Genomic DNA, 12679 nt, shown 5'->3' on the forward strand with positions numbered 1-12679 from the left:
GCGGTGTTTCCACTGTACAAATCAGACTGAAGGCTAAATCAATCGCGACCGAGATGAAAATAGAAGATTTTAAAGGTGGGCCATCGTGGTGTTTTAGATTTATGAGAAGGAAAAGCCTGTCAGTTAGGGCACGCACGACTTTGTGCCAGCAGCTCCCTCCCGACTATGAGGAGAAACTTGCTGCATTCCGCACATTCACTCAAACAAAGATAGCGGAGAATACCATCGGGCCAGATGAAATCATAAATATGGATGAAGTACCTCTGACATTCGACCTGCCTCTCACTCGGACTGTAAATAAAAAAGGTGACTCCTCCGTCACACTAAAAACAAGCGGCCACGAGAGGACACATTTTACCTGTGTTCTGAGCTGCGCAGCATCAGGACTAAAGCTTCCACCCATGGTCATTTTTAAGCGGCTGACAATGCCAAAAGAAAAATTCCCAAAGGGAATTGTGGTGAAAGTCAATGAGAAAGGTTGGATGACGGAGAGCCTAATGAAGGAGTGGCTCAGAGAGTGCTACTCAAAGCGACCGGGAGGCTTTTTTCGCAGAAAAAAAGCATTGCTAGTTATGGACAGCATGAGAGCCCATGTAACAGATCCTGTGAAAGCTGCCATCAAGAGCACAAATTCAACTCCAGCTGTGATTCCTGGGGGTACCACTAAGTATCTACAGCCACTGGACATCAGCGTTAACCGGGCATTTAAAGTGGCACTGCGCGAAGAGTGGGAGACTTGGATGACAAGTGGCGAGAAATCTTTTACAAAAACAGGACGCATGCGAAGAGCATCTTTCACTCAAGTCTGCCAGTGGATCCTAAATGCGTGGAGCCGTGTCAAAATATCAACCATCACCAACGGGTTTAGAAAGGCTGGGCTGCTGCGCGATGAAGATGGCATACACTCAAGTGACATCGAAAGCGAGGAGACTGTGAGTGATGAGATCCTGGAGCTGTTTAATTCGGACAAAGAGGACTTTGATGGTTTTAGTGCGGAGGAGAAAGAGAGCGATGAGACTGTGAGTGATGAGATCCTGGGGCTGTTTAATTCGGACACTGAATTAGAGGACTTTGATGGTTTTAGTGCGGAGGAGAAAGAGAGCGATGAGTGACTTTTTCTGGTAGGCCTAGGATGCGGTATGTGGTATATGTTATAAATTATAAGTTTGTTAAGTATGTTATAAGTTAAGTTCTCATCTCATTATCTCTAGCCACAGGGTCGCAGGCAAGCTGGAGCCTATCCCAGCTGACTACGGGCGAAAGGCGGGGTACACCCTGGACAAGTCGCCAGGTCATCACAGGGCTGACACATAGACACAGACAACCATTCACACTCACATTCACACCTACAGTCAATTTAGAGTCACCAGTTAACCTAACCTGCATGTCTTTGGACTGTGGGGGAAACCGGAGCACCCGGAGGAAACCCACGCGGACACGGGGAGAACATGCAAACTCTGCACAGAAAGGCCCTCGCCGGCCCCAGGGCTCGAACCCAGGACCTTCTTGCTGTGAGGCGACAGCACTAACCACTACACCACCGTGCCGCCCTTATAAGTTAAGTTATTAAGTTAAAAGTTATTAGAAGAATCAGGAATACTGTTTATGCACTGTTGAGTAAAAAAACAGCAGCAACCTATAGCGTACAACGTAGTTATGTGTTTCGATACAAACGTATGCTATATTTCGGAGTAGCCACGTTACAGGCACCGTTATAAAAAACACGTACAATATGTAGGCATGTAATTCATTTGTTTATGTTGCTAAGCGGATTAAATAAAGTTTTTAAAAATCTCACCTGTAATATCTTTCTGGGTAAATATCTCAACAATGCTTAAGAAGAATAACAGTGTTTTTTTTAAATCTAAGAAATGAACGTGAATTTGAAGGAGCCTGCGGCTTAAAATCCGGTGCGGCTTGTACAATTACAAAATTGATTTTCTTTCTTAAATTTGAGCATGCGGCTTTTAATCAGGTGCGCCCTGTAGTCCGGAATTTACGGGTAGCTCTTCTTCATGACGACAACCGGAAGTGTACCAACACGATGGGGCGTGTAGCGCCACCTGTGGCTCGGGTGCACAATGTACCTCACACAATAGCTCGATTTCCTTGTGTGCATGTAGGATTGGATTTCTCTGGCACCCTTAGCTCGATTACCGACAGTAGCTCGATTTGGATGTGCATGTAAACGCACTGAGTGATGATCTAGTGTAGGAGTTGAGGTAGGAATCTGGTGAAGGTCTGGATTCCCCCCCCCCCCCCCCCCCCCCCATCATAAAAGGTGGCAAAGTCTTCAACAGTCAGGGAGGATGTGATGCTTGCAAGGATCTTGTGCAGAAATGTCCAGCTTTTCTTCGTAGAAGGCAGTCTTATCAAAAGTCACTTCAGATGAGAAATTGGACAGGAGAGCACAGTAAGAGATGAGAACTGTGTTAGTTGTGATCTTTTACTTTTCTCTCTACTGTTCTTAATTCTCTCTTATTGCTGCAAAACAGAGTTATTATAGTGTTTAATCTGTCGTTATTTTATTTTTTTTCATTTTAGTCAGTTTTATAATTTTCAGGAATTGATAAGTTTTAGTTTTGTTTTTATTTAGGTTTAGTGTTGTTCATTTCTTTTTTCAGGTATTGCACTGCCAGAGATATTCTAGAATAACGAGACAGGATACAAGCTCTTTTTCGTATATATGAATAAAAGTGTATAATATATATAATAACCTCTGGCATCAACAATCATGCCATGGTTAAAGTCAGTAAGATCACTTTTTTTTTTTTTCTCTATTTTGATGTGAACAGTAAATGAATCTCCTGACTTGTATCTTCTTGAGTTTATGTATTGCGCTGCGATCATAGATAATTCCATAAATAAACAGGTGGACAGCTGTTCCTAATAAATAAGTCTGTGTGTATGTATATATGACTTTTTAATACAAGTTTTTAACTTGTGTTTGTTTTGCTTTTTCACAGGAAGACCATGACTTCCCCAGAATTCTTGAAAATTATGTGACCTTAGATGAAATCATGGAAGAAAATTCTTCAGATTGTCACGGTCTGAAAAAACTGCATACTTTTGTTGCTTGTTTAGCTCTTGTAAGGCAGGTCTATAGACTTGTAAATATTAACTGTACTTGCATGCATTTCAGAATCCAGTGAACCAAAGGCCTCAATCCCAAAACCTGAGGTTAGTCTCTCTCAATCCCCCATGCATATATATATATATATATATATATATATATATATATATATATATATATATATATAAAAAAATTTTTTTTTTTTTTAATTAGTGTTTTATATTCAGTGATCACCTGAAGGGGATTAGGGTAAATTAGGTCTTCCCTCAAACAGATTCATACACACACAGATTTTTAATAGTCTGTGACTAAATTTAACTGTTGGTTGTTTTATCTATTTTTAAATATTTTAAGGAATTGTCAAATAACGTAACCACATCCCCAAATCCTCTCTCCAATACAAAGCAAAGTGATCTCTCTGAATCGCCTGAAGAAGAAAGTGCCAGCACAAGTGCAGAACACAATGCCTCGGAGAACCTAGATGTTGTTGATCAGCCTAAAGAGGAACAGGACACGGAGAGCGTGACCGACAACCTCAAGGTAAACCACCCTGTTACACTCTTATGAATGTAATTCCATTAAGAATCCAGAATAGGACGACTTTTGTTGTTGTTGTTGTCCAACATGTGCTGTTTTACAGTTATTTTCACTTCTTCACGTGTTGGGTAATACATTTATAATGTATTATTTATAACAACTGTAGAACTTGGAATTGTGTAAAAAGGATAATGCTGAAACTACTGTAGATTGCACCACATGCATATTTCAACATCAAGGGTCAGCGTGAATAAGGAATAAAGCACGACAGGAAGGGCTGCTCCCGATTAGGGGTCGCCACAGTGGCTGTACTTAATTATTTGCCTAGTTGAATTTTATTCAGTATTTCCAGGACTGTAAATTGGTTGTTAAACACCCCCCCCTTTTTTTTTTCTTCCAAGGAGTATGTTGAGGTGGCACTCGCATCTGATGCTGAGAAACTTGCAGCTGATTATAAAAATCAAGATAATGTACCACATGGTAACATCTTGAAGATTGAAGAGAAATGCTGCCATCTCCCAAAAGAGGGGTAATTATTAAGTATATGAATCATGTATGTGTATTTTATATAATTTCTATAGTGGTATGCAAAAGTTTGGGCACCCCTGGTCAAAATTGCTGTTACTGTGAACAGTTAAGCAAGTTGAAGATGAAATGATCTCCAAAAGGCATGAAGTTAAAGATGACTCATTCCCTTTATATTTTAAGCAAAAACAATTTTTATTTTCATCTTTCACATTTTCAAAATGACAAAGAAAAAGGGCCTGAAGCAAAGTTTGGGCACCCTGCATGGTTAGTACCTAGTAACACCCCCTTTGGCAAGCATCACAGCTTGTGAACACTTTTTGTAGCCAGCTAATAATCTTTCAGTTCTTACCTGGGGGATTTTCACACATTCGTCCTTGCAAAAGGCTTCCAGTTCTACAAGTTTCTTGGGCTGTCTTGCATGCACTGCTCTTTTGAGATCTATCCACAGATTTTCAATGATGTTTAGGTCAGGGGACTGTGAGGGCCAGGGCAAAACCTTCAGCTTGGGCCTCTTGAGGTATTCCATTGTAGATTTTGAGGTGTGTTTTGGATTATTTGTCTTGCTGTAGGGCCCATCCTCTTTTTAACTTCAACTTTTTTACAGGTGGTGTGATGTTTGCTTCCAGAATTTGCTGGTATTTATTCGAATCCGTGCTTCCCTCGACCAATGAAATGTGCCCTGTGCCACTGGCTGCAACACAACCCCAAAGCATGATTGATCCACACCCATGCTTCAGAGTTGGAGAGGTGTTCTTTTCCTGGAATTTGGCACCCTTTTTTCTCCAAACATACCTTTGCACATTGTGGCCAAAAAGTTCTATTTTGAGTTCATCAGTCCACAGGACTTGTTTCCAAAATGCATCAGGCTTATTTAGATGTTCATTTGCAAACTTCAGACGCTGAATTTTTTGACTCGGACGCAGGAATGGTTTTCTTCTGATGACTCTTCCATGAAGGTCATATTTGTTCAGGTGTCGCTGCATAGTAGAACAGTGCACCACCACTCCAGGGTCTGCTAAATCTTTCTGAAGGTCTTTTGCAGTCAAACAGAGGTTTTTATTTGCCTTTCTAGCAATCCAATGAGCAGTTCTTTCAGAAAGTTTTCTTCATCTTCCAGACCTCACCTTGATCTCCACCGTTTCTGTTAACTGCCATTTCTTAATAACATTACAATCTGAGGAAACAGCGACCTGAAAACACTTTGCTACGTTCTTGTAGCCTTCTCCTGCTTTGTGAGCATCAATTATTTTATTATTCAGAATGCTAGGGAATTGCTTAGAGGAGCCCATGGCTGTTGATTTTAGGGACAAGTTTGAGGAGTCAGAGAATTTATACAGCTTTGAAATCTGCATCATCTGACCTTTCCTAATGAAGAATTTGAACAAGCCACAGCTCAATAAGCTAATTTAGGTCTGGAACCTTGGTAAAAGTTACCTGAGAACTCAAATGTATTGGGGTGCCCAAACTTTCGCATGGTGTTCCTTTTCTTTTTTCACTTTCCAATTGTACAAAACAAAAATAATACACAAACCTTGCAGAAAACGCTGCAAAGAAATGTCGTCTTTACCTTTATGCCTTTTGGTGATCAGTTCATCTTCTGCTCACTTAACTATTCACAGTAACAGACATTTTCAGTTAGAGTGCCCAAACTTTTGTGTGTGTGTGTGATGATTTGTTTTATTTTTTTATAATTTTTTTTTTCTATCTCACACGCACGCAATAAAACTTTCTAATGCATGCACTACCAGTCACCATCTAATTCAATGGGTTTATTTTTATTATTTTCTACATTGTAGAACGATGCTGAAGGCATCCAAATTATGAAATAACACACAGGGAATTATGTATTAAGCAAAAGAAAAGTGTAAACAAAGCAAAATGGATTATATTTTAAATTCTTCAAAGTAAACACTTTGTTTTGATGATATCTTTCTTTGCAAACTCTTGGCATTCTCTCAACCAGCTTCATGATTTAGTTAATATGAGTGGTTTTCCAACAGTCTTGAAATTCCAATCTATAGATTGAGGCACTGCCTAAAAGCAGAGCTCCCATCTGTTTCTGGGTTGTAGAATGTTCTTACATCATAGCCAGCCTCTTTTGTTTTATTTCTTTACTGTTATATCAACTTTTATCCAAAAAGTAGAATGAAGAAGAATGAGTCAGATGTTTTTTTGTTTTTTTTTTAAATCGAGAATCGCCAAAAAAAAAAATTCAGGCATGACGTTGTGCATAGGGATTTTCCCACCATGATTGGGTTGCTTGTGATGGTAGGCATGTGAGCACGCAACACACGGCGATGTCGGGCGACAACAGCGACAAGTTACTCACTACTATACTGTCCCAACTACTACTGTACTTCACACTTCACTAGTTGTTGGGTTTCCTGTAGTGGCAGGCACATATGCACAGGACCGAAACCATCCGAAAACAACTTGATAGGTTTCTTTATGTATCCACACTCTATGCCTATGGGGCTCCACTCACGCAGGCCTTTGGCCCGTGCAGGAGCTCTGCTAATATATGTACAGCACTTGTTAGCTGCATTTATTTTACTCTGCAGTTCAATTCATTCCAAACCATTTCATTTGGGTTTAGGTCATGTGATGCACCACTTCTACACGCTCCTTCTTGGTTAAATAGCCCTTACATAACCTGGAGGTGTGTTTTGAGTCATTGTCCTGTTGACAGACAAATGATGGTCCCCATTGAGCATAAAACAGATGGGATGGCATGTTGGTGCAGAATGCTATGCTAATGATGCTGGTTAAGTGTGCCTTCAAGTATGAATAAATCACCAGTGGTGTCACCAGCAAAGCACCCTGGTACCATCACACCACCTTCATGCTGAGAACCACACATGCAGGTACCATCAGTTCCCCTTTTCTGCATGTCACAAAGAGACGGTGGTTGGAACCAAAATTTTTGAATTTGGGTTCATCAGACCTCCAGTTCATCAGATTTCCACTGATGTAACGTCCATTCCTCGTGTTTCTTGGCCCAAGCCAAGAAGGAAGAAGCTCGTTTTATTGGCCTCCCTCAGTAGTGGAACTCTGGACAGAAATAAATGGTGCAACATTGTATAAGGTTGTTGAAACAGTGCCATGACGAGTGTGTGCTGTAATCAAAGCTAAAGATAGTCCAACGAAATATTATGTATACTAGTCAAAAGTTTGGACACACCTTCTCATTCTTATTAATGACTGTGTGTGTGTGTGTGTGTGTGTGTGTGTGGCTCCTGGTGAAAGATTTTTGCCTTTTTTGCCCAAATGAGTGTCTTGTACATTTACATCCTGGACACTTTTTGTAAACAGTCTCAATTTACAAACCCCATTTCCAGAAAAGCTGGGATATTGTTCCAAAATGCAATAAAAACAAAAATCTGTGATTTTCTTAATTCATGTGAGACTTTATTTAACTGACAAAAGTACAAAGGAAAGATTTTCAATAGTTTTACTGACCAACTTTATTGTATTTTGTAAATATAAAGTTAGAATTTGATGCTAACAACAGTCAAAAAAAAAAGTTGGAACAGAGGCAATAAATAAATCTCATCTCATTATCTGTAGCCGCTTTATCCTGTTCTACAGGGTCGCAGGCAAGCTGGAGGCTATCCCAGCTGACTACGGGCGAAAGGCGGGGTACACCCTGGACAAGTCGCCAGGTCATCACAGGGCTGACACATAGACACAGACAACCATTCACACTCTCATTCACACCTACGCTCAATTTAGAGTCACCAGTTAACCTAACCTGCATGTCTTTGGACTGTGGGGGAAACCGGAGCACCCGGAGGAAACCCACGCGGACACGGGGACAACATGCAAACTCCGCACAGAAAGGCCCTCGCCGGCCACGGGGCTCGAACCCGGACCTTCTTGCTGTGAGGTGACAGTGCGAACCACTACACCACCGTGCCGCCTGGAATAAATAAATGACCAAGTATAATATTTTTGTCTCATTTGTTTAACTGGGTTCTCTTTATCTACTTTTAGGACTTGTGTGAAAATCTGATGATGTTTTAGGTCATATTTATGCAGAAATATAGAAAATTCTAAAGGGTTCACAAACTTTCAAGCACCACTGTATAATATATTCAAGTAACACCATTTTGGAAGATTCCACCATAAGCAGGTAAATTGGTAACAGATGAGGGTGTCGTAATTGGGTATAAAAGGCTCAGTCTTTGCAAGCAAGGATGGGTCATGGCTCACCCCCTTAGTGCCGAAATTTATGAGAGAATTGTTAGTTCTCTCAAATTGGAGATTAAATTAGCTTATGTTCCAAGTCTTTAATTTTCTGTAAAGCTGTTTTGCAACAATGTCTGTTGTTAAAAGCGCTATGTAAATAAACAGTTAATTCAAAAAGAACATTTATCAACACAAGATTGGAGAGAATTTAGGCCTTCCAAAATTTACAGTAATTGTGAAAAGATTCATCGAACTCGAACATCTCAGGATGTAAAGGGTAAGGTCGAAAGCTACTGTTGAATGTGCTCAGGCAGTGCCTTCAAGCCCTCAGATGGCGCTGCCTGAGAAACTGTCATGCTAATGTGACAAGTATAGCCACATGGGTTCAGGAGTACTTCAAAAAAAACATTTTCAGTTAACACAGTCTGCTGCTGCATCCAGAAATGTAACCTGACTCTGTATTACACAAGGAGGACGCCATCCATCAATTCTGTGCAGAAATTCTGCCGATTTCTTTGGGCCTGAACTCGTCTCTGATGGACCAAAAGACAGTGGAAACGTGCGCTGTGGTCAGATGAGTCCACATTTCTGCTTGTTCTCAGGAAAACCAGATGTCGAGTTCTCCATGCCAAAGGTGAACATGACCATCCAGTTTATCAAAGAAAGGTGCAGAAGCGAGCATCTGTGATGGTATGGGGGTGTATCCGTGCCCACGGCATGGGTGAGTTGCATGCGTGTGTGAAGGTACCACTGACACTGAGACACACGTATTAGAATTTTAGAGAGACATGTGTTGCCATTAAGGGGACATCTGCTCCCAGGAAGTCCATGCTTAGGCCTCATTCTGTATGGGCTACAACAGCATGGCTTCGTAGACCCAGAGTGCGTGTGCTTGACTGGCCTGCTGCCAGTCCAGTTCTGTCTCCTATTGAGAATGTAGGGTGCATCATGAAGAGGAGAATCAGACAGTGACCACAAACTCTTGAGCAACTGAAGTCTTGTATCAAATAAGAATGAAAAAATTCGAAATGCTAAACTTCAACAATTTGTATCCTCAGATCCCATACGAATAAAAAGTTAATAGGAAAGGTGATGCAATACAGTGGTAATAATGCCTCTGTCCCAACTTTTTTTGTGTGTTTTTTGTAGGCATCAAATTCTAACTTTGTTTATATTTACAAAATGCAATTAATTTGGTCAGTAAAACAATTGAAAATCTTTTCCTTGTACTTTTGTCAGTTAAATAAAGGTTTGTATGAATTAACAAATCAGAGGGTTTTTTTTTTTTTTTCTCTCTTTCAACTTTTCTGGAAATGGAGTTTGTATATGCACCTTGTATTTTAAATCCATTGCATGTAAATGTGGCTACTTTATAATGATTGACTTTTTCACATGGTAGATACAGACCCACAACCTCAGAAGAGAAACGGCTGGGTAAGAGGGAGCACTCGGAGAGAGCGGAAAGCCAGAGCAGGTCCTCAGCACAAACTTCCTCAGTGAAGGACGAGGAGCCCCCATCCAAAAAAGCTAAAGAGGAGAAAGCTTTGAGTATACTACAGAAGAAGAAAGAGGAGGAGGTCAAAACTGAGCCTTGTGAGAGGACAGCTGAAGTGAGCAAGGAGCAGACAGAGGAACACAATACTGATACGACAGCAACTCAGAATGTGGAGCTCAAACCACTGGTCAGTTTTCAGTGTTGGTGGTGGGGGGGGGTGTTTTGCTTTGTCATTTTTGTATGTGTTGGAAACGGTACATGTTCCTGTTACCTTTTGATTTTATCATCTTCATCTCTCTGCATTAAGTAGAAGGTTGAGAGTGACCTTGATCCTCCTACCGAGTCTTCATCTGTTGCATCTGCTGGTGTGTCTGAGAAGAGCCAAGAGCCGACTGAAGACCCCACGCCTCCCACGGAGTCTGTCAAAAAGCCTGAAACCACTATAGAGGCTCTCGGTCCATATGAGCCAAACGTCCCAGTGGGTAAGTCATCGTTTTAGAGGCAGAGGCAAAATCTAAACGAGGCCCTGATCCTGATAATGGATTACCGTATTTTCCAGACTATACGTCGCTCCGGAGTTTAAGTCGCATCAGCCAAAAAATGCATTATGAAGATGAAAAAAAACATATATATACGTCGCACCGGACTACAAGTCGCACTTTTTTGAAGGGTTATTCTATCCATAGAATCTGTGATTCTATCTGATAAGCGGCGCGTGGTTACTGTGCGACTGCATTGTTTATTTAATAAACAAACAGCTGAGCAGTGATAACGCGCCCTTTGCCCTGTAAGTAGCCTAGTCTGATTATTTTAAATATCTACTACTATCTTTAATACTATCACTATCGTTATTACCAATAGCCTATATTATTATTATTATTATTATTATTATAACTAATATTAGTAGCCTATTACTTATCGTTATTACTCGCGGTGAAAAAAAAAATGTATACATCGCACCGGAGTATAAGTCGCATGGCCAGCCGAACCATGAAAAAAAGTGCAACTTATAGTCCGAAAAATACGGTAATTACAGTGCTTTGGACAAGTATTCATTCCTTTGAACTTTGCCACAAGTTTGTAGTCTTATAACCTGGAATTGAAATGGACTGACCAATATACAAAAATTGAAAATTACGAAATAGGCCAGAAGTATCAGTTTTACTCCGATTTAGAATGTGGAAACGTTATTCGGTAAAAATGTTCCTGAACTAAAGTTTTCCCCACTGTTTCGTGCATAGAAAAATGGTGCTGATTAATCACTAACATTTTATTTCAGGTGTGGAGTTTGTGAAGACGGGCTACTACTGTAAAGTGTGCTTCCTTTTTTACTCCAATGAAGACACTGCTAAAAAGGTTCACTGCAGTAGCCAGGCACACTACAAGAAACTCAAGGTGATTTCATACGGCTTACACGTTTTAATACGTGATAAACCTGTCTTATACAAATGCAGGTTTTATTCATTCAACTTTTTTCTGCTTTCTAGAAACACTTGGAAAAGAAGGCCAAAGCACAGTCATCATGAGAGGAACTGAAAATGGAGGAGGCAGGAGTGTAATTGGTACTGTGCAGTATTCGGCTGTGCACGAGCTTTAGTTTGCGTCTCCTTTTGGATGATTTTGATTTTAGGTTGATTCCATCATTTACTGTTTTCTTTCATGTGTATTAGAAAAGTTGCCCTATTCTCAATCGAAGAACAGACCCGTTTTTTATGGCTGTTGGCTTGTGACTTTTTTTTTTTTTTAATATTAAAAACATTCCTCATGCTTAACTGTCTCTTGGTTGTGATGAATGAATTAATCTCTCCTATCATAAATATTTTTGCATTGTTTTATTCATTTCAATGGTTTTTTTTTTTTTTTTGGTCCCCCAGGAAAAGTTAGTGCAGAGCAGATGACTGGTAATTCACTTTCCTATTAAGCGTTAACTGAAGTATGCGAAAGTTTGGTTTTCAGGTCAGATTAAATGTTTCCTAAGGCTTTTACAAATTTGTCTCATTTTCTTGCAAGTATTTGTTTTTCTTTGAATTACTGGTCTGGAATTTGTTTTTTCCATGATTGTGTTAATAAATACATGATTTAATAATTTAAGATCAGTTAACTTTAATGCAATTTCTGTAATTGTCTGTTCACTCATGATTTACATGTGTCTGTTCCTTGTCTCGTGATGATGTTTTTCTCTTATCTTGGGTATTATCTGTCTGGTCTAGTGTGTGTCGTTTGCATATTGACATTACTATAACATCAGTATATAAACTGGCTGTGTCCAGCATTTGTTTATACTAAGAACCCCCAGGTTGTCTTTATTGCATGCATTAAACCATCTCTTTTTATTAGATCCTGTCTCCTGAGTCTTCAGTCATCTTACTTCTGATGAAACTGCGGCATTTTGATCGTCGTCCAGAAAGATTTACAACACTTGTTTATATATGATTGGTTAGAAGGCTAATTTTCCTACTGCAATCATATACTTTGTGCTGCAACTACCCTTAAAATAGGAAAAAGATTACAGAAACTCATCTCATCATCTCTAGCCGCTTTATCCTTCCACAGGGTCACAGGCAAGCTGGAGCCTATCCCAGCTGACTACGGGCGAAAGGCGGGGTACACCCTGGACAAGTCGCCAGGTCATCACAGGGCTGACACATAGACACAGACAACCATTCACATTCACACCTACGGTCAATTTAGAGTCACCAGTTAACCTAACCTGCATGTCTTTGGACTGTGGGGGAAACCAGAGCACCCGGAGGAAACCCACGCGGACACGGGGAGAACATGCAAACTCCGCACAGAAAGGCCCTCGCCGGCCACGGGGCTCGAACCCGGACCTTCTTGCTGTGAGGCGACAGCGCTAA

General features: G+C 40.4%; 1 protein-coding gene across 3 annotated transcripts in view; it reads left to right on the top strand.

Moving 5' to 3' along the window:
• LOC132890794 (matrin-3-like) overlaps positions 1-12157 on the top strand; it is a 47260-nt gene extending 35103 nt beyond the window's left edge. For 2 of the 3 annotated variants that reach the window (XM_060928032.1, XM_060928034.1), the window contains exons 15-22: positions 2967-3048; positions 3143-3180; positions 3479-3613; positions 4012-4139; positions 9726-10008; positions 10132-10303; positions 11101-11216; positions 11309-12157. In XM_060928032.1, the coding sequence (XP_060784015.1) occupies positions 2967-3048; positions 3143-3180; positions 3479-3613; positions 4012-4139; positions 9726-10008; positions 10132-10303; positions 11101-11216; positions 11309-11347 (993 nt within the window). In that variant the 3' untranslated portion in view covers positions 11348-12157. Of the gene's footprint in view, positions 1-2966; positions 3049-3142; positions 3181-3478; positions 3614-4011; positions 4140-6734; positions 7474-9725; positions 10009-10131; positions 10304-11100; positions 11217-11308 lie in introns of those variants that run through there. The other variant, XM_060928035.1, reaches the window with a different exon arrangement.
• The last annotated feature ends 522 nt before the right edge of the window (positions 12158-12679 follow it).

The sequence above is a fragment of the Neoarius graeffei genome, chromosome 8 (genome assembly GCF_027579695.1).
Source record: "Neoarius graeffei isolate fNeoGra1 chromosome 8, fNeoGra1.pri, whole genome shotgun sequence".
In the NCBI taxonomy this organism is placed as follows: domain Eukaryota; kingdom Metazoa; phylum Chordata; class Actinopteri; order Siluriformes; family Ariidae; genus Neoarius; species Neoarius graeffei.